This window comes from Dendropsophus ebraccatus, unplaced genomic scaffold, assembly GCF_027789765.1.
Source record: "Dendropsophus ebraccatus isolate aDenEbr1 unplaced genomic scaffold, aDenEbr1.pat pat_scaffold_585_ctg1, whole genome shotgun sequence".
Classification (NCBI taxonomy): Eukaryota; Metazoa; Chordata; class Amphibia; order Anura; family Hylidae; genus Dendropsophus; species Dendropsophus ebraccatus.
The window spans coordinates 28244-55318 of NW_027210184.1; the positions used below are offsets into that span (position 1 = coordinate 28244).

At 45.9% G+C, this 27075-nt stretch overlaps 1 protein-coding gene across 1 annotated transcript in view; it reads left to right on the top strand.

Annotated features, from left to right (window-relative positions):
- The window catches only part of LOC138777649 (tenascin-R-like), an 83813-nt gene that overhangs the window by 17412 nt on the left and 39326 nt on the right, over nucleotides 1-27075 (top strand). Inside the window, exons 2-3 of the mRNA XM_069956314.1 lie at nucleotides 1831-2350; nucleotides 13951-14421. Of these exons, the coding sequence (XP_069812415.1) occupies nucleotides 1870-2350; nucleotides 13951-14421 (952 nt within the window). The 5' untranslated portion in view covers nucleotides 1831-1869. The remainder of the gene's footprint in view (nucleotides 1-1830; nucleotides 2351-13950; nucleotides 14422-27075) is intronic.

Genomic DNA, 27075 nt, shown 5'->3' on the forward strand with positions numbered 1-27075 from the left:
TATATATATATATATATATACACAGATGTAAAGAGACGGCACTTCAGATTAAAGTGAAGAAAGCAGTGTGATTTATTCACCCATCAAAGTTGCGACGTTTCGATCTACTCAATGAGTAGATACCCTAGTGAACTAGGGGTGAATACCAAAGTCTTTCCGTTAAGAGCTCTGTATATAGAGAATTACCGTATACACATGTAGTCACCACTAGTGATGAGCGAACATGTTCATAAATGTTTGTGCGTTTGTATGAACATGACGCTTACTGTTCGTGTTTGCCGATCACAAACAATTTATCCGATGATCGGAATGGTTATAATGATCATTATCGAACATGTGGACGTTGCTTTGCACAAGATAATCTGTACTTATGTGCGTAACTCTAGCCTGAAACGTACGCAATGGCGCAATTTATGCTTTGCATTTAATAATCTGTATGTATCTGCATAGACCGCAATGTCCGTTTTTACTGAACGTTCGTTATTTGTTTGTGAATGGTTGTCGAACGCAAACTGAACTGATCACTTTTCTTTGTGTTCGAGTTCGGGATCTGAACTGAACATAGGGATGTTCGCTCATTACTAGTCACCACAATGTAGTGTCAGTCCATTGTGACCAGGGCACCCTCCCAAATCTGCATGAGGTCTGGGTCAGTGCTGATGTATACATAGTACTATGTGCATCACTGCAATACTGTATATATGTGCGTGTGTGTGTAAATATACGTCCCTGCTCACTACAGTACTGTGTATATATATATATATATATATATATATATATACGTCCCTGCTCACTACAGTACTGTGTATATATATATATATATATATATATATATATATATATATACGTCCCTGCTCACTACAGTACTGTATATATATATATATATATATATATATATATATATATATATATATATACGTCCCTGCTCACCACAGTACTGTATATATATATATATATATATATATATATATATATATATATATACGTCCCTGCTCACCACAGTACTGTACCCACAGGAGCAGAGAGCTCGGCAACTGGCTGAAGTCCCTGCTCCTGTAATGCTTTCTGGTGCTTTCTGGCTACATCTGTATACACTGTCCAGTATAACATCTAAGCGTATATGAAGAGGTGACTGGAGCTTCCTCCTCTAGCAGGTCCTGTATATCCCTCTACGCCTCTTCAGGGAGACTTGTTGCCGTTTTCTGGTAGATTCTGGAGTCCCAGACCTTCATGTATCAGATTCTTACTAACTAATACTATTCATCTTCACAATGCAGATTTTTGAGCACTTCAAATTTTACGAAAACATCAGACTGGGGTCACACTGCGTTTTTGCTGTCCATATAACCCCTCTGTTTAATAGAAAAAAATGGATGAAAAACAGATGCGGCGATGTTTGGATCCGTTTTTCTATTGACTTCTATAAAAAAAACTGGATGAAAACACATTTATTTTTTTAGTGTAAACAAAAACTTGGTTGACCACATTGTGTACGCTTTCTTTTTTTAATAATGGAAGTCAATGGAAAAACAGAACCAAACATCCATGCATCGGTTTTTCATCCGTTCTTCATCCACAGTGTGAACGCCGCCTTACTAATATCTAGCGCTTATAATTGGTCATTTCTAGAAGGAACTTTGATTTGCCTAAAATGTTTGATTTTTGCTCTGAACAATTCTTTACTATAGATTTTTGGTTGGTCCCGGCCATGCTGAGACGTCTGGTTGTCTAGTCATGGAGCGTGCTGGCGGAGTGCTCATCTATATTGTCTACTATTACTATTATCTACCACTTCCTACTCTCATATAGATTTCCATCCTTTCTTAACAGACCATTGGTCCTTGGCTGCGCTACTCTTGTCTGGAGAAGATGGGGAGCGATGGAGCGAGGGGCGCCCTTGGTCCCCTACAGGTCGGAGTTCACCTCATTGTGCTTCTTTGTACACTCAGACCCTCCAAGTGCTTTGCTGAAGTGGCCGGCGGCCAGACCCCAGGGACTCACCTTTCCACCAGAGATGGCGCTAATCTGACAGGATCGGCCACCAGGCACCAGCCTCTGGTTTTTAATCACATCTACAATTTCAATGTTCCCCTGGGATTTCCATGCACGATGGAACCAGAATCTCCAGAAGAGGCAAGCTGGGTGTCGCAACAGACAGAGAATACACCCGATGCTGGAAGCCAGATCACCTTTACACACAGTATTCGTGTCCCACAGAGGTTATGTCAGTGCTACACGGCCCCGCAGTCTGTGCAGCATCTCCTGAGCCGGATTGAAGCCTTGGAAAGGGAGGTGATGTTACTCCGGGAGCGTTGTAATGAGAGAGGATGTCAAGATGCAGAGGCCACAGGTATGAATAATGCTTAAATGGTTGTTTCTTTGCATTGATCAATAGTAGAAGAGAATACAGTAAACATTTTAATATATCTTATCAGACAAAAATGCTTCCTTCTACTGTTACCAAACCTCTTATCTCTCCTCTGCTAAACTGTGTTCTCCTCTGAAAAATCAGTGCCGTCCTGTAGCCACCTCAGGGATCAAGTTACAGGCAAGGCAAATCTGTAGAGAGAGAGGGAGGGAGATAGGAGGAGGAGTGCCTGGGTACACAGTAGAGAGCGAGAGGGAGGTAGATAGGAGGAGGAGTGCCTGGGTACACAGTAGAGAGAGAGGGAGGGAGATAGGAGGAGGAGTGCCTGGGTACACAGTAGAGAGCGAGCGGGAGGTAGATAGGAGGAGGAGTGCCTGGGTACACAGTAGAGAGCGAGAGGGAGGTAGATAGGAGGAGGAGTGCCTGGGTACACAGTAGAGAGAGAGGCAGGTAAAAGCTCTCTTAGTAAGTGATTTCACCTCTATTTTTGGGTTGCAAGTATTATAGCGTTGACGGATTTTAACTTGGTGAGGTATTAGAAGAAAATGTCCTTTTTGGGAATTTTTACAAAATTTAGGCAAAAGTTTAAGTTATACCATAATGCAGAGAAATCAATGATCACAAAAGGTCTCTCTTCCAGCATTTATTACTGGGATTATTTCCTTTATTTCACTTCTCTATATACTCATTCACAAAACTAAAAAAAAATCTGCAGATCTGTCGGGACGACACAGATGGTATCGTTAACGCTATGCTTTTAAAGTAAACTTTATTTTAGATATTTAACTCTGTGATGACCCAGGAGCTGTTTCTATCTATCTGTATGTACACATGAAGTATCACACAGTCCTGTAGAAATATATAGAATATTATATCAAGCAATAATTTTAGCCAGGTGGGGCAAAAAAACATGATGTGACTACAATGTCTCATGGCATCCTCAGGGTACACGGTAGCCAGTGATTGCTTGGCATGAGGTCAGAGACCACAACAAAATGTATTTTACCATCAATTAGCACAATTTTACCATTTCTGTTTGTATATGTGGATTTAGCAGGTAAAACAACCAGTGCAAACCTGCAGAGATCCATGGTAGAACCCAGATGTCAATGTGCTTGTTGACAACTATACAGTATGCGCCCCTCAGCCATGTGTGTCTTTCAGCAGCTCTAGAGCCGTGCACATTGTGGATAGGAACAGAGTAATCTGAATATATTGTACCAGGTAGCTCCAAACCGATCACAGATAACACTATGCAGATCTCTCTCGTGCCACCATCTTATTGCTGCATTGACTGCACAAGATCTTGGTGTCCTATGGTATCCGGCATAAAGATGTTAACAGCAGATTCGTGTAGTTCAGCAATGTTCGGACTCCATGGATTGGGTTTGTTTTCCAGCACAGATGGTCGATCAATCTGGAGGCCAAGTTAACACTGTGATCTCTTTGTCATGTTTCTCATTTCTGAACAATGTCGGCAGTGCGTTATCCTGCTGACCGCTGCCATGATGGGGGGTCCTGCTGCCATGATGGGGGGACCTGTTGTGTATAATGGTTAGGTAGGTGGGCGGTGACACAGTATCCTCCACATGATGCCAGGACACAAGGTCTCCAGCAGAACATCACCCATCCCACTGTCCCTTTTCTTCCCATGATGCTTCCAGATGCCATCTCTTCTATGGGTAACACATGTCTCCAAATCCACATGATATAATAGAAATCATGATTAATTAGACCAGACGCCTTCTTACACTTCTCCATGGTTAAGTTCTAATTCTTGTGTGCACATTGTAGGAGCATTCGTGGATGGATGGGGCCAGTATGGGCGTGGTGACTGGTATGAAGCTCCACAACCCGTATGACAGCTTTCTATCATAGTCAGCAGGACCTTTCAGTCATTTGTTGTACATGAGGACTTGTATAGGATGGCGGCAGGTGGGATATCTTTCACTGGTTATCCTTTCAGCCACTTTCATTATAATACTAACCACAAGACTTACCGCTCTGCAGAGACTTTGACACCATCATGTAGTTGTCTCATTCGCCCATTTTTCCTCCTTTACATCAACTTCCAGAATAGACTGTTCACCTGCCGCCTGAAGTCTCCCAGCCGAGGATGGCGGCCATTGTCTCCCAGCCAAGAATGGCGGCCCTTGTCTCCCTACCAAAGATGGCGGTCCTTGTCTCCCAGCCAAGGATGGTGGCCATTGTCTCCCAGCTGAGAATGGCGTCCGTTGTCTCCCAGTCGACGATGGCGGCCCTTTTTTTTACCCCTGAGGATGGCGGCCCTTGTCTCCCAGCCAAGGATAGTGACCATAGTCACCGGATATTCACCTGTCACAATGTCATGGCTGCTTGGTGTATTTATGAATAATTCGGGTCACAAGATGAGGTGACATCCAGAGAGATAATTCTAGCCGTTCTCTGTACTCTTCTGGACTATAGACGTTATCCACTTCACACATACAGTGCACTTACAGGTGTCAGGTATTTTTCCATTCATCCATGTGTTGCCATTGTACGATATACAAGAGAAGAGACACTTACCCATATATTAAAGTGCATCTGTCTGTTTCTGAGTCTTCACATTCACTCGGCGGCTCTTACAGGAACCCGACATTTATCCAATTCTCCCAGCTGAAACATTGTTCACAAAGGATCCACCTCTACAACACATCTACAGATCGATGCCGTACGGCCCACAGTGCATTAGCTGTGAACACTCCACATCTAGACTGTTCCCTTGTACCAAATACAAATTTCCATTTTTTCTGGAAAATATATTTTTTTCTGGATTTTTCAAGATTTTCATTTATTCTAAATTGTCAATAAACCACATTGAAACACATGGAGGACCATCCGCTAGCATGGAGCCGGTCAGAGAGTTGCGGCAGTACAAGGACATTCCATAAGAGCTTTAGACACAGAGGATTGTGGCATCGTGATTACAGTCATTTAGCCATGATACAAGGCAGAGTTTACTATGTCTAACAATGAATGGACCAGGATTGATCCTTCAGGCCAGGGTCCCCTGTGCAGCGATGAGTGACATGGGTGACTATTACCCCACTCCACTCCTATTCTTTTATATCGGAAGAATTACATGTCACTAAGATACTTGGGATACATCATGACAGCCAATCGTATGTTATTTTCCATTGAATAATACTTCTGTCCATCCAGTGACTACGTACCTAGGTCTCCTCGTCCACAGACAATTGACTCTGAAACCCAGAAGATAACATGAAGGGACATCAAGTGAACACCATTCTGCAGGGTAATGAAAACGGCCAAAACTCATCTCCTACTATATCTTAATATACAACAAAACAGAAAAAACACTTTGGGAGTGACGAGGTTCTTGCCAAAAACCTATATATTTGATATAACTTGATCACTTACACTTGGTACGTGGTGACACCCCACCACTCACTGCAATACAACGCCCAACAGATTAATCCGGGATTGCTACACCCTCCGGATAACTCCAGCAGTCTCCGGCACAAATATGCAGAAAGAAACAACAAAAAAGGAAAAAATGGGGAGCGATCTCCTTTCAAAACCGACTAGATAGCACACAGTATCCCATAATTTATCTACTCATCTACTCACTTCTCGGAGGGGACATGGAGCTACTCCTCCCCATTGCCCAGAACACTGGTCTCTCAACCGTGGCCGAACTTCACTGGAAAACAGTTCCCTTACTCTGATGTTCAGACTGAGGCTTCCGGCTGCAAGACTCGTTCCGTGGGATCCGCCTCCAGTGTATATCTTCCCGGATCCGTCCGTACCTCTTTTGGAATGAGTACTGTGAGTTATGTAGTAAATAATAAAACTGTACTTTACTGTGTCCAATGCGTGTCAGAATGTCAGGTCCCTGACGAAGGAATTTGAGATTCCGGGGGGATTCCCACGGGGGGTTTTATATATTTATATTTTTTTGCATTATTTTAGGTTCTATTAATTTTAGTTTGTTTGTGTTAAGAGAAATTCTTCAGATTTAACCTTAATATTGGGTAAATTTTCCCATTGAATTCTATGACCTTCTCGACTCTTCAGGGAATTTTATTGTTTATCCCGGTGACTCAGGGAATTGATGCTAAATCTTTGCATTTGGCTGAGAGACGTTTCCTTTACCCTGCAAAACTCCAGCAAAATCCCATCACAAAGGGCACTTATTTTTTTTTAGTTGCTGCAAAACTGCATTTCAGCATAAAAGTAAAGCAGAGTCTCTACTTCAGTGATCTGTGATGCTCCAGCTGTTTTGGAACTACAACTCTCAGCAGGTTGGCAGCTGGATGGCAACAGGTTGGACACAGCTGCTTGACTCCCTATGAATGCGGCTTACAATAAGTTACATATTCCCGACTTCATTTGTCTCTGTTCTTCCACCATTAGGAGGTGAGACAACACTCTGTACTTGGAGAAAGTAACCTTTGTCAGGGTAAATATTGGAGGTTTGGGAGGATGGAGGAAGAACATTGGGTCAAGCGCTGCTCTTAGAAACAAGTTACCAGACCACGTAAGTCTCCAAAGAAACGTGATGGATGTGCAGGAGAGACTGGAAGCTAAATTTACATCAAGAGGCAACAAACGTGTAAAAAAAAACAGCTGGGAGAAGACCCAGGAGAGCTCTGCGAGGTAACAGCGAGAGGAAATATAGCAGCAGCTAATTAATACTTATCTGACAAGTCTTTATGAGGAATGGAGCCTCCGCAATCTCATTACGCATCGCTCTCCGCGCAGCCCGAGCTAAAGGTTGTCAGGTCGATGCGACGGTCAGTGAGAAAAGTGCGTTGTTAAGTAGCGGAGGAAGTAACAGTCGGATGTATTGATGAACATCCCAGGCAGAGAGAAGAGGATGAAGCATCACGAAGAGAGAGAGAAATCAATGCAGAAGGTGATGAAAGGGCAAAGCCGAGGAAATGATGGGACGGGAGGCCGCTGATTAAGATGTCACAGATGTATGAAAAGAAGAGGCATTACCGCCAATTATTATAATACCCTGAGGGCCACAATGGTGATCAGCAAACAAGAAGCAGACAGCAGGACGATAATACACTATATATTATACTTAAGGATGAGAGCAGCACTACTGCATAAATTGGTGGTGTCGGCAGGTGGGACCTTGGACTCGGGTCCACAATAATATAAATGGATACACCAGCAGCACTCGGTTCAATGAAGTTCAAACGTAAATTTATTCCATATAAAAGGTGCGAAGTTTCAACCGCATCATGCTTGAAAAAGACTGCGAGAGGCGGTTGAAACGTCGCACCTTTTATATGGAATAAATTCACGTTTGAACTTCATTAAACCGAGTGCTGCTGGTGTATCCATTTATATATATATATGTATAACCATAGCATTAATATCACCTGCCTAATATTGAATACTATAGGTGCCCCTCATGCCTCCAATGCATTAGACCGCCGAGGGTGTCCTGCAGGATCTGGCAGCAATAAGTTACCAGCAGATCATATACCAGATTTTTCATTTTAGAAGATGCACCTGACTATAAAACGCACCTGACTATAAGGGTACAAACCCACACACCGTATACGCAGCAGATACGCAACAAATACGCAGCAGATTTGTTGGTACAGATTTGATGCTGTGTTCAGTTATTTAGATCTAATCTGCTGCGTATTTGCTGCGTGTTTGCTGCGTATTTGCTGCGTATCACAGCAGTAAATACGCTGCGTATACGGTGTGTGGGTTTATACCCTATTGGTGAATTCACACAGAGAGATTTATCTGACAGATTTTTAAGCCAAATCCAGGAACAGACTATAAACAGGTAACAGGTCATAAAGAAAAGACTGAGATTTCTCCTCTTTTCAAATCCATTCCTGTCTTTGGCTTAAAAAATCTGTCAGATAAATCTCTCTGTGTAAATGCACCATAAGACGCACCTGACTATAAAACACACCTGACTATAAAGACACACCTGACTGTTATGCTGCGTTTACACGGAACGATTATCCTGCGAATTTGCACGATAACGATAGAATTTGATCGTATGTGTAAACGCAGCAAACGATCAAGCGACGAGCGAGAAATCGTTCATTTTGATCTTTGAACATGTTCTCAAATCGTTGTTGGTCGTTCGCAAAAAATTCGCAGATCTTTCCGTGTAAACAGTCGTTCACCGATTTAACCTATGTGCGAGATAGGCTTAAGCGATTGCAAAACAATTTTTCCATACGATATATCGTTCCGTCTAAACGCTGATCATTATAAAAAACAATTGTTACTTCAAAATCGTTAATCGTACGATCGGGCGAATTATCGCTCCGTGTAAACGCAGAATAAGACGCACCTGACTATAATACACACCGACTATAAGCTGAACCTGGCTATAAGACGCACCTCTGAAAACTGGAAAAAATGTTTAATGCTAATTAAACTTCCCTGGTGGTCTAAGGCAGTGAAGAGCTCTGCAGCATGCACAACTACACACACTGCCCTGCTGCATCATAACCACTCTGCTACATTAATGTACACATACAGCTCTGCTACATACAAAGACACACACACAGCTCTGCTAATAAACATACCCACAGACACACACACACACAGTGCTAATACATCAATATACATTCATACACGCTTCTGCTACATCACCATACACTACATACAGCTCTCTGCTACATACAGACACACACCTCTGATACATACAGACGCATATAAATATACACACAGACACTAATTTTTATAGAGTGATTCTACCTACACAGTATCTGGAGTGAATACTCCTACCCGTCATGTGACTAATCAGGTGATTGTGACATCAAGGAAGGTCTTGTGGCTTCCCTTCCCTTCTGGGTAAGTTGGTCGTAGCAACAAATGACAGTTCAGTAAAGTCGCTCTTAAAGGGACCCATGTCGCTCCTAAAAGGGACCCAAGTTGCTCTTAAAGGGACCCAAGTCGCTCTTAAAGGGACCCGTAAAGGAATGGGACCCATTTAGCTCTTAAAGGGACGGGACCCATGTCGCTCTTAAAGGGACGAGACCAAGACGCTCTTAAAGGGACGGGACCCAAGTCGCTCTTAAAGGGACGGGGCCCATGTCGCTCTTAAAGGGATGGGACTCATGTCGCTCTTAGAGGGACGGGACTCAAGTCGCTCTTAAAAGGACCCAGGTCGCTCTTAAAGGAATGGGACCCAAGTTGCTCTTAAAGGAATGGGACCCATTTCGCTCTTAAAGGGACGGGACCCATGTCGCTCCTAAAGGGACGGGACCCAAGTCGCTCTTTAAGGGACCCAAGTCGCTCTTAAAAGGACCAAAGTTGCTCTTAAAGGGACCCAAGTCACTGGTAAAGGGACCCAAGTCACTGGTAAAGGGACCCAAGTCACTGGTAAAGGGGCGCTCTTTTCAAGCACTGTGTATTTCCCTGGAAATGCAAATCTAGTTCATATGTGAAAGCTAAGCTATGATTGGTTGCTATGGGGGGGGGGAGGGATTTGTTGCTATGGCCAACAAAAGAGACTGTTACTGTAAGACTGTGCAATAAATCTCCAATAAATTGAGTATGTGTCCATGTGTTTATAGACTTATGACGCAGGACTAGTGGTCATTTCCCCCCACGTCTCTTCCTTTCCCCAGCATACACATCACTCACATAGGGAGGCTTCATCTCTTCTGCTGCTTTCAGCCACTTTTCTGCTCTCAGCTGCTGCCCAGGAAGTTATGTAGTTTCTATTTTTTCTATTACTGTTGACCCCCCTTATCTCTAGCTGCCACCATTTTGTGTCCCCCCTTATCTCTAGCTGCCGCCATTTTGTGTCCCCCCTTATCTCTAGCTGCCGCCATTTTGTGTCCCCTCTTATCTCCAGCTGCCACCATTTTGTGTCCCCCCTTATCTCCAGCTGCCACCATTTTGTGTCCCCCCTTATCTCCAGCTGCCACCATTTTGTGTCCCCTCTTATCTCTAGCTGCCACCATTTTGTGTCCACTCTTATCTCTAGCTGCCGCCATTTTGTGTCAGCCTGTCAGTGTGCAGCCATGTTGTGTCAGCCTGTCAGTGAGCCGCCATTTTGTGTCAGCCTGTCAGTGTGCGGCCATTTTGTGTCAGCCTGTCAGTGTGCAGCCATTTTGTGTCAGCCTGTCAGTGAGCTGCCATTTTGTGTCAGCCTGTCAGTGTGCAGCCATGTTGTGTCAGCCTGTCAGTGAGCCGCCATTTTGTGTCAGCCTGTCAGTGTGCGGCCATTTTGTGTCAGCCTGTCAGTGTGCAGCCATTTTGTGTCAGCCTGTCAGTGAGACGCCATTTTGTGTCAGCCTGTCAGTGTGCGGCCATTTTGAATCAGCCTGTCAGTGTGCGGCCATTTTGAATCAGCCTGTCAGTGTGCAGCCATGTTGTGTAAGCCTGTCAGTGTGCGGCCATTTTGTGTCGGCCTGTCAGTGTGCAGCCATGTTGTGTAAGCCTGTCAGTGTGCGGCCATTTTGTGTCGGCCTGTCAGTGTGCAGTCTCTGCTCTGGGCTGGGGATCCTCTGTCCTGGCCTGTAAACCATCCCCCTTCCTCATGGCTAATGTGCATCAGTTGTCCTGTCACTTCTGATTGGCCTGTTAGTCACATGGTGCTTGCTGGCCAATAAGCAGGCAGTCTGGGATACTGATCACATGACCATGCTGAGGGAATCTCTCCTATATGGATGCCAGTAATGGCCGTGCACCTTCCCAGCTACAATATACGGCTGTTTCCTCACACAGGCAGGTACTTACCTATATGGGATTACCTCACATCTATCTGTCTATTACTGACTGTTATATACAACTCTGCCACCTGGGAAAGCTGGGTGCCTGTATGTGTGACTGAGGGGCAGAAGTGTATATGTTATTCCTGCACAGAGGGGGAGGTATACAGAGATATACAGAGATAGCAGGAGAGACAGAGAAGGGGGGAGGTATACAGAGATAGCAGGAGAGACAGAGAAGGGGGGAGATATACAGAGATAGCAGGAGAGACAGAGAAGGGGGAGATATACAGAGATAGCAGGAGAGACAGAGAGGGGGGAGGTATACAGAGATAGCAGGAGAGACAGAGAAGGGGGAGGTATACAGAGATAGCAGGAGAGACAGAGAGGGGGGAGGTATACAGAGATAGCAGGAGAGACAGAGAAGGGGGATATATACAGAGATAGCAGGAGAGACAGAGAAGGGAGAGATACAGAGATAGCAGGAGAGACAGAGAAGAAAGGGATATACAGAGATAGCAGGAGAGACAGAGAAGGGGGAGATATACAGAGATAGCAGGAGAGACAGAGAAGGGGAGAGATATACAGAGATAGCAGGAGAGACAGAGAAGGGGGAGAGATATACAGAGATAGCAGGAGAGACAAAGAAGGGGGAGATATAAAGAGATAGCAGGAGAGACAGAGAGGGGGGAGAGATATACAGAGATAGCAGGAGAGACAAAGAAGGGGGAGGTATACAGAGATAGCAGGAGAGACAGAGAAGGGGAGATATACAGAGATAGCAGAAGAGACCGAGAAGGGGGGGGAGATATACAGACATAGCAGGAGAGACAGAGAAGGGGACATATACAGAGATAGCAGGAGAGACAGAGAAGGGGGGAGATATACAGAGATAGCAGGAGAGACAGAGAAGGGGGAGATATACAGAGATAGCAGGAGAGACAGAGAGGGGGAGGTATACAGAGATAGCAGGAGAGACAGAGAAGGAGGAGATATACAGAGATAGCAGGAGAGACAGAGAAGGGGGAGATATACAGAGATAGCAGGAGAGACAGAGAAGGGGGAGATATACAGAGATAGCAGGAGAGACAGAGAAGGGGGAGATATACAGAGATAGCAGGAGATACAGAGAAGGGGGAAGGTATACAGAGATAGCAGGAGAGACAGAAGGGGGAAGGTATACAGAGATAGCAGGAGAGACAGAGAAGGGAGATATACAGAGATAGTAGAGACAGAGAAGGGAGATATACAGAGATAGTATGAGAGACAGAGAAGGGGGAGATATACAGTGATAGCAGGAGAGACAGAGAAGGGGGAGATATACAGTGATAGCAGGAGAGACAGAGAAGGGGGAGATATACAGAGATAGCAGGAGAGACAGAGAAGGGGGGAGATATACAGAGATAGCAGGAGAGACAGAGAAGGGGGAGATATACAGAGAAAGCAGGAGAGACAGAGAAGGAAGGGATATACAGAGATAGCAGGAGAGACAGAGAAGGGGGAGATATGCAGAGATAGCAGGAGAGACACAGAAGGGGGAGATATACAGAGATAGCAGGAGAGACAGAGAAGGGGGGAGATATACAGAGATAGCAGGAGAGACAGAGAAGGGGGGGAGATATACAGTGATAGCAGGAGAGACAGAGAAGGGGAGATATACAGAGATAGCAGGAGAGACAGAGAAGGGGAGATATACAGAGATAGCAGGAGAGACCGAGAAGGGGGGAGATATACAGAGATAGCAGGAGAGACAGAGAAGGGGATATATACAGAGATAGCAGGAGAGACAGAGAAGGGGGAGATATACAGAGATAGCAGGAGAGACAGAGAAGGGGGGGGGATTCTGTGGTGGAGAGCTCCGCCGCTGAATTCCGCCATATTTGCTCAGCGTGAACATACCCTTAGGGTATATTCACACGGGCGGGCTCGCAGCGAGATTCTCGCTGCGAGCCCGGCAGGTCCTGGCAGTTCCCATACACTACATACTCGCTGCGGTCGTTTAGACCGCAGCAAGTATGTAATTATACCGCCCTTAACCCCTTCTGCTCCCGCCCGGCTCCCCCGCTGTAAGCATACTTTACCTGTCCTTGCTGCACGGGTCCGGCGTCCTGCTCTCCCGTCCGGCCAATTAGTGTGTTGCCCAGCCGCAGCCACTGATTGGCCCCGTATGCTTACAGCGGGGGAGCAGAAGGGGTTAAGGGCGGCAGAATTACATACTCGCTGCGGTCGTTTAGACCGCAGCAAGTATGTAGTGTGTGGGAACTGCCAGGACCTGCCCGCCCGTGTGAATATACCCTTACAGTCTGCTATAGGTAGACCATACTAGATGATCGCAGATAAACCAATGCAATGCAATAGGGCGACTTAAGACGTGTAAGAAAATTAATCTGGTCAAATGGCTGCTGATAGATTGACTCCGGGTTCAGTTACTTTTTTCTGTGCACCGCCTGATGCTGGAGACATACTGACCCACAGATGTAATGCAGAGTCAGAGTGGAGAGCGGTGTATACAAAGCAGGAGGTCCCTGGTATACAGTGTGCAGGACACTGACTAAAGCCAGGAGTGTGAGAGACTTATGGACCATATAACCATGAAGGACGCATGAGGCCGGTACAGATCTCCGAAATGGACTCAGTCCTGGTCAGTCTGAAGGCCTCAGGGTGAGGAAGGGTCACCATGAAAAGGGGGTCCTCCTGCCCTGCGTGGTACGACCCAGTACTGTAATATGGGGGGGCGCTTTATTAAGGGTCATATATATATATATATATATATATATATATATATATATATATATATATATATATATATATATTCCACTGTATAGAATATTGAGGATGGTTTATACAGTTCTGGAACTAATAGGATTCTCCTTTCCCGTCTCACAGGTCTGACAGAGTTTGCTCCTCCGTGCAGCGGACATGGAAACTTCAGTCTGGACACTTGTGTTTGCAGCCAAGGTTGGGGCGGTGAAAACTGTTCGGAACCTCTGTGCCCGCTGGGCTGCTCCGGAAGAGGCACCTGCATAGAGGGCATCTGTGTGTGTGAGCCCGACTACACCGGGGAGTGGTGCACAGATCTGTTATGCCCCGAGGAATGCAGCCCCCATGGGCACTGCCAGGATGGGCAATGTGTCTGCCAAGAACCATACACCGGTATCGGCTGTACAGAGCTCCGCTGCCCAGGTGACTGTTTGGGAAAAGGACGTTGTGCCAATGGGACCTGCGTATGCCAAGATGGTTATGCCGGAGAGGACTGCGGACGCATGTGGTGTGTGAATGCCTGCAGTGGGCGAGGGCAATGCCAGGATGGGGTCTGTGAGTGCGAGGAGGGGTACAGTGGGCAGGATTGTTCCGAAGGTAAGAAAAAAATCATTATCAGATACTGCCTGAAAATTGTAAAAGAAATGAAAATCCCAGATTTATCAGCACGTTACGTTTCCGAGAACTGTGGGTCAATTCTGTGATGCCCGGGGACTAATAGGCACCTGTCTATGTACGGGAGAGTGCGGATGGGGCTCCGATCCTTAAAGTTTATCACCACGTTGTGTACAGTCAACACTAGAGAGAGCAGTGGATACTATTAGGGTGCGTTCACACGTACAGGATCCACAGCAGATCTGCAGCAGATTTGATGGTGCAGATTTGATGCTGTGTTCAGTTACGTAGATCAAATCTGCTGCGGATCTGCAGCAGAAAATCTGCTGCGATACGGTGTGTATGAAGCTACCCTTATACTGTATGTAGTTAGCACCTTAGCTCCCTCTAGTGGTGACTCTAGTGGCTCATAAATGTCCTTTCCAGCCAGATGTCGGATACAATGTACGGCCCGGAGCTCCGTTTCTGTGAGGTGCATAGAGTAATGTGTTGGCTTCCATTAGTTTAACCCTTTATCTCATCACATTGCCATTTAAGTTACAAAACTAGGCCATATAATATGTAGTTTAGTGGCTGGTTCAGAACCAATTGTTAGCTGGCCAGATCACTAAGATTTTATTTGGTTGGACAACCTTTTTAAAGGGAACTTGTCATCATTTCCATGCAGTCATTGGGGAAGTCCTTGCAGCTTCTGCTTGCTTAGTCAGCCTTGGGGGATAGATTTCTCCCTGCTTGAGTATAGGGCAGAGGACGGCCCGATGACTGGGGGTCAGGCAGCATGAATAAATGACAGGTTCCCTTTAAAGAAATCCCACAGAAGTACAAAATCTGCAGGCAGGCTGGTGAGGGCAGGAAAATAATAAACAAACTAAACTCACCCGTCCCCATGCCGCTGATGCGCCACTGTTGGGTCCCATTCACATCACCCGGTTGTCACCTCCAGCAAAAGACCAGATACGTCATGGCCCGGCTAAGTGATTGCCCGCTCAGCCAGTCAGTGATTGCCGTGGTGTCCCGCCCAAGTCACTGATTGGCTGGATGGGCAATCACTCAGCTGAGGATGTGACATTGCAGCAATGTAAACGGGACCTGGGAGCGGCACATCGGCCGTGCGAAGACGGGTGAGTTCAGTCGTTTATTATTTTCCTGCCCCACCTGCCGGCCTGCAGTTTTTGTACTTCCGTGGGACGTCTCCTTTAAAGGGGTTATCCAGCGTAGGGGCACTTTTTGGGGGGGCCCGGGGAGGAGGGGGCTGAAATAAAAGACGTCCACTCACCTCCCCAGTTCCAGCGGCGGGTCACTCATCGCGGCGCTCCGGTCCCCGGCCGCTTCCTGGTGTCTGACGCCGCCCGAGATGCTACGTCTCAGGGCCGCTCAGCCACTCAGTGAAGGAGGCGGGATCCGTTTGAAGTCCCCTCGGATCCCGCCTCCTTTACTGACTGGCTGAGCGGTCCTGAGACGTAGCGTCTCGGGCGGCGTCAGACACCAGGAAGCGGCCGGGAACCGGGACCTGAGCGCCGCGATGAGTGACCCGCCGCTGGAACCGGGGAGGTGAGTGGACGTTTTTTATTTCAGCCCCCTCGTCCCCGGTCCCCCCCAAAAAGTGCCCCCATGCTGGATAACCCCTTTAAGGAATTAAGAGTAATCTCAAGTTTGACATGTTCCCAGGGTGAAGTTTATTTCTTTATTGAGTTCACAAAACGAGACGGTTTTGTCTCCAATTCTGGAAAAAAAATGTAAAGAAAAACTACGAGAAAGAAGATGAGCGAACTGATTCTTATTCTTCCTAAATGAGTGCAGGAAAATTCCGGAGACTTCTGCCAAGAATCTGCCGTTCATTCAATTGTAATCAACATAAGTAACAATAAAAAAGCTGCAGATGAAGAAACCACTGCCAGAATGTAACAAAGTAACGTCTGCACAAAAACAAATGGGAATTATTATTCTAATCTGACAAGTCTTCAATATCCACAGAAGTGCGAGGTTATTATAGTGCGCTCGGCGTGTCAGTGCTGCAAACACATCTCCATCCGGCATCAGAGGCTCCGAACCACTTCTGAAAGGCCTAGCGGGGGGCGGGGGGGATGAAAGGAGGACACCTACAGTAGGAGACGCTCTCACGCAGAGAGACCCACTTCATTCCCACAGCATTATCCAACTAACAGCATACTGGAAGAGAAGGATAAACCCAAACCTGATCTGTGTTCCCTGCACAGCTGAAAGGCGGCCAAAGATGGCGCCCCCTAGGGTAGTGCAAGAAGGATGCAACAAAAGGATAGAGTAGGTAAAGGGTTACCTGCTGGAGGGCGCCGTGTTCCAGGATCTGCTGGAGGGGCCACTAACACTCAAAGAAAGTTCTTTGCAGTTTTCGGTTTTGTCTGGAACCTTCCTTGTATGGTAACTAACACCACTTACTGTACCTACATGTTAGGTTTCAGTATTAGGGGGTGTAGAAAAATCTACTGCGTCATTTATAAGGGGATTACTGTGGGGTGGGAATTAAAGGGGTTCTCTGTCTTTGATAACCCCTACATGTTAGAAGGATACTTGACACGGTAGCTGATCACACAGTGTTCCCAAGTGATCGCGAGGAAACCTGGGGATAGGTTGGTAATTTTCCTGCAGCACCACCACTGGGAAAATTAAAGGGGTTGTACGGGATAAAGGATGCTGCTGGAGCTCCGGGGCACATGGCAGTGATGTATACTTACCTGTCCTGCTCCAGTGCAGCTGCCAGATCCTGGACTGCCCTCTCTTGCTGTCAGTGTTACAATAGTGTCTATGCTGAGCGGCCATTTCAGGTGGGAGCTGTAAGTCATCGGATGTTGCTGACTGCAGCAGAGAGCAGGCGGCCCAGGATCCAGCAGCTGCACAGGAGCAGGACAGGTAAGTATACATAACTGTCATGTCGTCAGCATGGCTGATTATGAATTTATCCTGGACAATCCATTTGAGCATTACACATTGTCCATTTGATTCAATGGATTGTCTGGAAGTCAGGGAATTCCCCTCTCATAACCCAGAATTCCTTAGTGGGGGATAAGCGAAGGGGATTTCCAGGTTAGACACAAACTTGTCAGGAGGTTGGATTCCCCTCTGAGCGTGTTATTCTCTATGGCGATACAGATGCTCCCTTCACTGTGTCCCCATTCTCAGGGTCAGTGGATGTCCATATGATAGGACCCCCAGCAATCAGCTTGTTATCTCCAGTCCATAGGATAGCGGATAAGAAGCCCAGATAGGAATACCCTGTTAAAGAAGTATTCCGCTCCAGTAAAATAAATGTTGAATCATCCCCCCTCCTGTAGACTAACAATTCGTTCCATACATGTCATTACCTTTTTAGTCTCTTTCCCCCAGTTCTGAGCTGCTTTATGCTAAAGACACAGAATACTGTGTGTGAGCCTTTCTCTCCGTCTCCCCCCTCCCTTCTGAGATGGCTGATGTAAACAAGTCCTTGGCTGGCTGTATCTGCAACATTGCAGCTTCTTTGTAATGTTGGCAGAGATCAAGTTGCTGGTGACTTTACTGTGATTAACCCACCCAGCATTACAGAGTGCAGAAACAGCTGGCCAAGGACTTGTTTACATCAGCCGTATCAGAAGGGAGGAGGGGGAGACAGAGAGAAAAAAGCTCACACATAGATTTTTGAGTTTTCAGCAGAAAACAGCAGCTGAGAACTGGGGTAAGGAGACTGAAAAGGTAATTATATGTATGGAATGAATTCTTAGTCTATAGGAGGGGGGATGATTCAATATATATTTTACCTGAGCGGAATACCCCTTTAAGTCTTCATAAACTAAGTCCATTGTGCATTAGCGTCTGAGAACACAAGTACGTGGAGCGGCACTTCCTTCACACAAGTAACATCCGAGTGATATGAGAGGATTAATAGCCGGAGAGCAGCACCATCTCTAGCTTTTTATGCTCGGCAGCAGCTGGATGGAGTTCGCCCCTTGCATCGTCTGTTCCCGCATCAGTTTCCATTGGTTTTCAGTGTTATGGAAAGATCCGGAGATTTTCCTGATGTATTTGTTCTTTCTTATCAGCGGCTGATAGATTGATTTTTGTGTTTCATTTTTCAAAAATGTTAAAGGGATTGTCTGGTCTTGAAAACTCATCTCGGCGACTCTATTAGGGCGCTGGGAGTTAATAGAGAGGAGTTGTTCGAGATCTTCATCAATTAGCCGGAACTGAGAACAACGACATGGAGCATCTCTCCCTGCACGTCCATACATTACACGGACAGACTATTGATTTCACTCCGCACTACGGAACGTTTCATTTTCCTTCTGGTGGCGTGGAACAGGAATTAGAGTGTAAATAAAGCCACGGACGCCTGTAGGTAACGGCTTTGGGCTTGTAGGTTTAGCAGGTTACTGATTCTTCTTTCCTGCTGGGAGCCCCGTTCATGTGTTATAGCTACCACATTATTAAAGGGGGTACTCTGGCACAAAAAAATCTGATCAACTGGTATCAGAAAGTGATATAGATTTGTTATTTACTTCTATTAAAATAATCTCCAGTCTTCCAGTACTTATCAGCTGCTGCATGTCCTGCAGGAAGTGGTGTATTCTCTCCAGTCTGACACAGTGATCTCTGCTGCCACCTCTGTCCGTGTCAGAATCTGTCTAGGGAGAGAGAATTGGACTTGGGTACTGATGTTATAGAACCTTCTTGTAGCTTCTATTAGAATCCTTTGTAGGGGGGTCATGTGACCCGTCTCTCATACACTTACATGTGGTTCAGCAGAGGTGGCAGCACAGAGGATATAAACCACTGCACATTCAGTGCCCATACTACTTTATACTGCCACACGTCGACCTAGTTACTGTACTTCTGTAGCAAATAGATGGGGTATTGGTGCTCTGGTGTTTAGGGTATATATATTGATGAATATAGTGCAGACGTTGAGCATCATGTTTCTTGTCTCATATTTCCCTTGTAGACAGATACATTGGCCCCATTATATCAGCCTCTGCTGTCGTAATCCCTCCATCTACCTGGAAAACCTCCTATCAGTGACTGTCAGAAAGCGAGAGCGCTGTAAATGGGGATAAATGGGCTGAGAATACCATCTGACTGAATAATGACATGTCACATATTGGGGAGGGTGCACTGCCGCTAAAGTCTCCGTCTACAGTCAAATACGTCTTAAAGCGTTCGCTTCCCTATTATTTCTCTGAAATGCAAATCCCTCTTATTCTCGGCAAATATTCCAGCTGCCAGATCTGTTCCCTCATCCGTTCGTCTGCAAGGTATATGGCGTCACCTCTAGATGGACTATGAGAAGGTATTGTAGGAGTGGGGGGGTCTTCCTTCTAGTCTTTACATTCTCCATTTGATCTTGATTGATCACTGAAGGAACATGTAGAACCGATGAGCTGATACTCGAAGCCAATATTCCAGGTCTCACTGTGGTAATAGACTGGATGAAAGGCGTCCGGTGTAAGGAATGGAGACAATTAAATACCAAGAGCCGCATATTGTTTCCCCTCTATTAGAATCCAGACCAGAAATAGCAGCCACTAGAGATGAGCGAACCATGCGGCCTTTTGAACCCTGATTTGTTCCGAACTTTGCAAAAAGTTTGGCTCACTACCGAACCAAAGTTTTTTCAAAGTTGAGACATATTTGTGAAGAGCGTCCGTGCTCGCCCGGGGTCGTCTTGTGGCTCTGCGGTCCTGTCCCGTCAACTTCTCAGGTGAGGGCACGCTCAGCCAATCACAAGCCGCGATACTGTCCTGTCCCAGTCAGCCTGTGGTTGGAGGAGGGGGCTTCCACTGGGAAAGACAACAGGACCAGACCGAAGAAGAAGGACCTGTAAGACATGTAAGTATAATGAACAGCTCCTTAAAGTTGGTTCAGCACGAACCCAGACTTTACATTAAAGTTCGTCTTAGGCTAGGTTCACACTGCGTTTTCAGCATCCGTTTAACGGATCCGTTTTTTTTAACGTCCAGAAAAATAGGGTCAGCAACATTTTTTTGTCCGTTTTGGTCCGTCAAAAAAAACGGATCCGTTTTTTTTTATAATGGAAGTCAATGGAAAAAACGGATGCACACAAATGAATCCGTTTTTTGCAATCCGTTTTTCATGCGTTTTTTGCAAAAAACGGATGCGTTAAACGGATGCTGAAAACGCAGTGTGAACCTAGCCTTATCTGTCAAACTGAACTTTAAACGTTCGCTCATCTCTAGCAGCCAGCTTACTCTGCCAGACTCAGATCATCTTTATATCCGGCAATCTCCCATTCGTTTGTATGGCCGGTCATATCTAACAGAATTCAGGAAGCGGTCCACTCAGTGAGACTTCCCCATTAATGTTAAGTTTCAATGGAAACAATATGTTATTGAAATGTCCTCGGCTAAGAGTAAATGTGTTCTCAATGTGGAGACAGGAGAAAGCCACTGCCAGACAGTTGGCTTATCTCTCCAGGAACAAACGCCACCATGCTGAAAGGCCCCATACACTTGAGATGACGGGCCGGTCCATGGGTTCAGCAACATTATTGTCAGCTCATAAGGTAACAATGATTTATATAAATTGAGATCACTTACTGTGTATATGGCACTCTTGAGGGAGGCTTCATGCTAAGGAGTGAACTGGTGGTCACATATTTTAAGGAGAATCTAGCATTAGTCCGTACCATCCTCTTTAGGGCCCTAAAAGTTATAATGCAGATGAGCTTGCTCGGTGCACCAGAGTTGGTCCCAGCACCTAAGGACACTTCCATCAGCCAATGACATCATTCCATTCATTTTCATGATGATTCGGGCTGGGAGTGGATATCGCCATCATGAATATTGATGAAACTGCGTCATTAATGAGCGGGAGAGGGGAGGTGCTGTGCAACTCCGGTGCACCCCAACTAATTTGCATATAACTTTTTGGATCGTATCTCTACAACATTGCAACCAATTTCAAAGCCAAGAATATTGTTAACCTCTGCATCACTGCAACGATCTGCCCATGTAAAGAGGTTAATGCTGGTTTCACAGTACAGCACACTGTACAGACTTCTGAGCTGTCCGCCATTTGCATGTAGCTTATGACTTCACTATTGACATATGAATATTTCAGATATTTCTGGGATCTCAGAAGTGCCGTGACTTTCATTCTACAAGCCAAGGTGGTGCGACTGTCTTCTAACTCCCAGAGACTTCAATGGGTAGAGCTGTGCACACTCTCATCCTCCCCTCCATGCAGTTATTTCTCGTATCCGGGGGATGCACCCTCCGAAGAATCAGGGACCTCTGCTCCCGTAATTGGTGGGGGACCCAGACGTGAGGCGAACACCTATTAGGCATTTATAGCCGATCATGTGTATATTGCAGAACTGTTTGAAGTGGATAAATCCCTTTAAGTTTCCCACCATGACAAATTCCCTTCCTTGTGATGTGGTTAACCCCTCGGTGGAGAGGAGATGTAGAGCATAGCTATTACCGTTCCCTTTCCATCATTCTCTCTTAGACTTTCTTTTGCGCTCTCTTTTCAGCCGGGCAGATTACCAGGGGAGCCCTTCAGCCTTTGGTATCACAATGTTAGTAATATATAAATTATTCAGCGCAGCTTTGAGCCTATATATAAAGCGCAGATGTAAAGTTATTGTTATAGCAGCGGAGAATCCACCGGGAACCGATGAGAACCCACAGGAGTTCAGGTCACAGCAAAGCATCATAATGTCTCTACAATCTTCTATTATTTGCTCCCATTGTGCGAGAGGTCATCCCTTCATCTCCCGGTGCGGTAATGATGTTCTCACCTTCATACACTGCAGACAGACCCTATAGAAACCACATAGAAAATCATCATCTCAGGATTATTGGTTATTTTTACATTGAGAGTCAGACAAAATGTGTACACAAGTTTTACACTCATAGAAGCAGATTGTATCATCTATATTACATAGAAGAAAGCCATCCGACTCCCCAGTCCGGCCACCAATCACTCCCTGCTGGGTGCACCAGTGCAAGCTAACCACACTGGTGCAAGTGCACCACACTTATAGAAGCAGATTGTATCATCTATATTACATAGAGGAAAGCCATCCAGCTCCCAACACCGGCCACCAATCACCCCCTGCTGGGTGCACCAGTGCAAGCTAACCACACCAGTTGCCAACCACCCTCTGCCCGGTGCACCGGTGCAAGATCACCACACCGGCCGCCAATCACCCTCCGCCAGGTGCACCAGTGCAAGCTCACCACACCAGCTGCCAATCACCCTCCGCCCAGTGCAACGGTGCAAGCTCGCCACACCAGCTGCCAATCACCCTCCACCCGGTGCAAGCTCACCACACCAGCCGCCAATCACCCTCCGCCAGGTGCACCGGTGCAAGCTCACCACACCAGCTGCCAATCACCCTCCACCAGGTGCAAGCTCACCACACCAGCTGCCAATCACCCTCCGCCAGGTGCAAGCTCACCACACCAGCTGCCAATCACCCTCCGCCAGGTGCAAGCTCACCACACCAGCTGTCAATCACCCTTCGCCTGGTGCATCGTTGCAAGCTCACCACACTGGCCACCAATCACCCCCCACCCGGTGCACTGGTGCAAGCTCACCATAGAAAATGCAAAGGAAGGAATTCTAGCACTTAAGGATAGATCAAAAAGTAGTAGATGCATTGAAGTTCCACAATACAAACTGATTCCATGAGGCTGATGTGTTTCGATCGATTAAGATCTGAGTTGTAGCTACTTTGAAGCTTTGATCATAACCGGTCAAGTCTCGTCAGCCTCACGGAATCACTTTTTATTGTTGAACTTCAATAAATTTGCTACTTTTGGATCTATCCTGAAGTTCCGTAATTCCTTCCTTTACAGTATCTGTAATTGTACGGAAGCAGATTATAGGATGGTATGGTGATCTACATCAGGATCAGGAAGTCGATATATTACGGCTATAATATGAATGTTACCAGGAATATCCACAGGTTGGGACACAAGTAGGTCCCACCACTGAGACTTAAAAATATCTTAAGATCGAGTACATACCCCCCCCATAATAAATTTGCTGCTATCTGCTGCAGACATGGAGAGCTGATGGTGGTTGCCAAATTTATAAGAATCGCCATGACCTGGGGTTGCTAGGTGTTGTTAGCTAGGTGGTGTTTTGCTTGGGCCCTTGTCACGGTGGCCAGGAGTAGTGATAGCCACTCCTGGGTATACAAGCACTGGGCTTTGAAGAGGGGAGCACAATGTGTGGGTGCAGGTGTGAAGGGTTATGAGCACAGAGTCCTGCACCTAAAACAACTAACTTTTACCTGAAGACTGCAATACAGTTTTTTCAGCAGGAAATGCAGCAAAAATAATCAGAACCAGTCCAATGTCCTTTCCCTTGAAGGACAACACAGAACGTTTGGCTTTCAGTGCTTGTAGCGCAGGAGATAGGTGAAGTAAGTGAAGAAGGTGTAGCTGAGTTATGTTGGCTAGGGGGCTGACTTGGGGACCTTGGGGACCTAAGTAGTGCAGCACCCTGCCAGGATGGTTTGTGATGACTTTGTGTAGAAGAAGACTCTTATTCACAAGTTAGATTTAGAAGACAGAAGAAGCCTTATGCCAAACAAGTCCAGGGAGTGTCAGGTTTGATAGTACGAGTCCCAGGCTTTTACAACTGGGTGACGCTAACCTTTTCAGGATTACCCAAGTAGTCAGAGCAAAGTTTAATGGAGTACTTCAGCTTATGCTATTTGCTCCACTGCAGATCAGTTCTGGATTTGGATTGTCCTGACTTTTAAAGGAATCCCTGGCATAGGCAAGGTTGGGCCCAGTTACCCCACCTCTGGGTTTAGCACTGCATAATAGTTTTCTCACAGACAAAACTGTATCTCTCTCTCTTCAACTCCAACTAACTGAGCAAAACCCCTCACACCAAGAACTAACTTTCCTATATTGGGGTGACTGGGACTAACCTCTGTGCCAACAGAAAGAAGAGAGTGAGACACCAAGTGGTGATGGTGTGGAAAGGCACCCAGCATCCCAGAGTGCCACACCTGACAGAGTTACATCTGGACAGATAGGATACAGTACTTAGTGGCACACCTGTACCGGGACACTACAAAATTGCCTTTTTATTTCTCAGCTACACAATCCCCACAGCCTGCACATCTCTTGGCTTGCCCTCACCTCCTAGCTCCTCTATGATGGATGTACAGAGCCCTATATGTCAATCAGGATGGGACTGGGAAGTGAGGGCGAGCCAGGAGGTGTGCCAGGCTGTGGTACTTGAGTAGCTAAGCTCCGCCTACTTGACATTTGGCTGGTAGAAGGGGCTGCAGTGCTCATCCTCCCCTTCATTGTTCACTCAGTCACAGTGCCATACATTTGGTTGTGGCTGTGCCCGTGGCTTGCTTAGTTAACCAATAAAGAGCATGTGCAATTCGGAGACGCACCATGGCCGCTTTACTCAGGTAATCAGAAAGGGATGATGGGAGTTGTATCTTCAATATCAGTCCCGGAAAGCCCTGTTAAAGTACAATCCCTAAAATCTAATTGAAATAATATTCAGGCATATAGCTGTATAAACCGAAAGAGAAGCAAAATACAAATGAGCGGATTATTACTCTTATTCTTTTTTCTGTTTTATCATTGTTTAATTAGCCTGTGGTGAGCAAATTGGAGTTAATGAAGTCTGAGTTTTATAGTCTCCCAGGGGCTTGGAAAGCTTAAATCATACTTTACACAAATGACCGTATGCATGACTAAAGCCCAACACCAAGAAGGTTTATTTAACATTTTGTTTGGCATAAAACATGGCCGTACTTGTACCATCCTGTCATTATCCATAAAACCTTATGTTACCTACCATTCTGCATTGCGCTTTTTGCAGAGTTCGCTGTTATACTGCTGGGGTGCAATTATGTAGTAAAGATTCTCCGGTCTGTTGTGCCGACAGAAGCTGATAGCAATATATGGAATACGGGGAGACGAGTGCAATATATGGAGGACGGGGAGAAGAGTGCAATATATGGAGGACGGGGAGACGTGTGCAATATATGGAGGACGGGGAGACGTGTGCAATATATGGAGGACGGGGAGACGTGTGCAATATATGGAGGACGGGGAGACGTGTGCAATATATGGAGGACGGGGAGACGAGTGCAATATTTGGAGGACAGGGAAACGAGTGCAATTGTAAGTTGTGTTTCGGTCATGTTGGTCGTTTAACATAGAATAGACAGTCTGAAGATGGGCCTGATTTCTAAACAGCCTGAGCTACTGGTGCATTCTAGGGCTGTCTAGTCTAAGGATCCTTTTACACGTCATGATCTTCGGCCATCCACAGCCACAAACGAGCGTGATCAGCAACTTATTATAACTAGAGTTTTGGATTTTGATATACCAAAGTGCCACCTGGATCTGGATGGTTGCCACAGTGGGAGCTGCTCTTGCTTGTTGGTGGATGAGACTATCCTCTCTACAGTACCTCTCTACTGGGGACTGTCTGGGCCACCCATATCCTGTTCACTATGTGTTACCTCATGAAACCATTAATCCCGACACCTCCAACAGATGGCCTAGATGGTGGCAACTCATCCAAATGACCATCCCACTTCTGTCAGTCCAATGTGCCCCCTCTCTCAAATTCTGTCAACTGGGCAAAATGTCTTTGAGTGCATCACAGAGGCATTTCTAACAGTCACCAAACTATCAGAGGTAGACTACCCAAAAGTAGCCCCTGAAAGGCTTTATATAGGGCAGCAAGCGTAGCACTTTTACCCCGTTCTGTTGGAGGACCCAGTGTCTGGTCAGATCTCACCTGTGAACATCACATATCTGCCTGACACATAACTGGTTGGGGAGTTTTGCAGCAATCTGACATTGTTGTCTTGGTGGATGCCAATGAAACGATGACCACTCAAATGTGTTGCCTTCTATGAACCATGTGGTCAATAATATGAAGGAGATTATTTCCATGGAGGATGTGTTGAGATCATATTCATTGGAAAAGTCCGTCATTATACTGAGATCCATGTGTACCTGTATGTATGAGAAGACTTAGACCACTAGACTGGATGTTCGTTTCGGCTGATAACCTTCTCATATCAGATATTAAGACAAGATTGGGGAAGGAAAAAACAAAACTTTTTCTGTGGATGTCATGTGTGGGAATAATGAAAAATTAAGAAGAGAAGATAGCTGAGGTAACTGAATTACGGGGAGAGCCGTCATTTATCACAGTCTCCGCACTGCAGAACTGGGGCCGCGCTCCAGTAAACAAAGGGAACGCACGGAAGTGATGGTTGTTTGTCATAGGCTACATACAGGAGGCTCCCGACCACCAGCACATCCCGTTACGCTGAAAGTCCCATCACTAAATGATTATTAGAGCTAATCTGCTATTTGCTGTTAAAGATTTTTTTTCTGTTTTAAAACATTGAATAATAGACCCCAAAGTCTCTGAGCCGCATAATGTGATAAAATGACTGAACCCAACGTGCAGCGCATCTATCAAACAAGAAAATCGGATTTGATTTATAGGGAGTCATTTTACGGGGTGAGGGAATTTTCTCTAGCGTGAACTGCTTAAATGATGAACATCGTATAGCAGAAAGAGTCCCAAAAATAATAACACACCCCCTGAACAGACCTCCCGTGTAGACAGGTGGAGGTTAGCGAGTATGTTCATGGA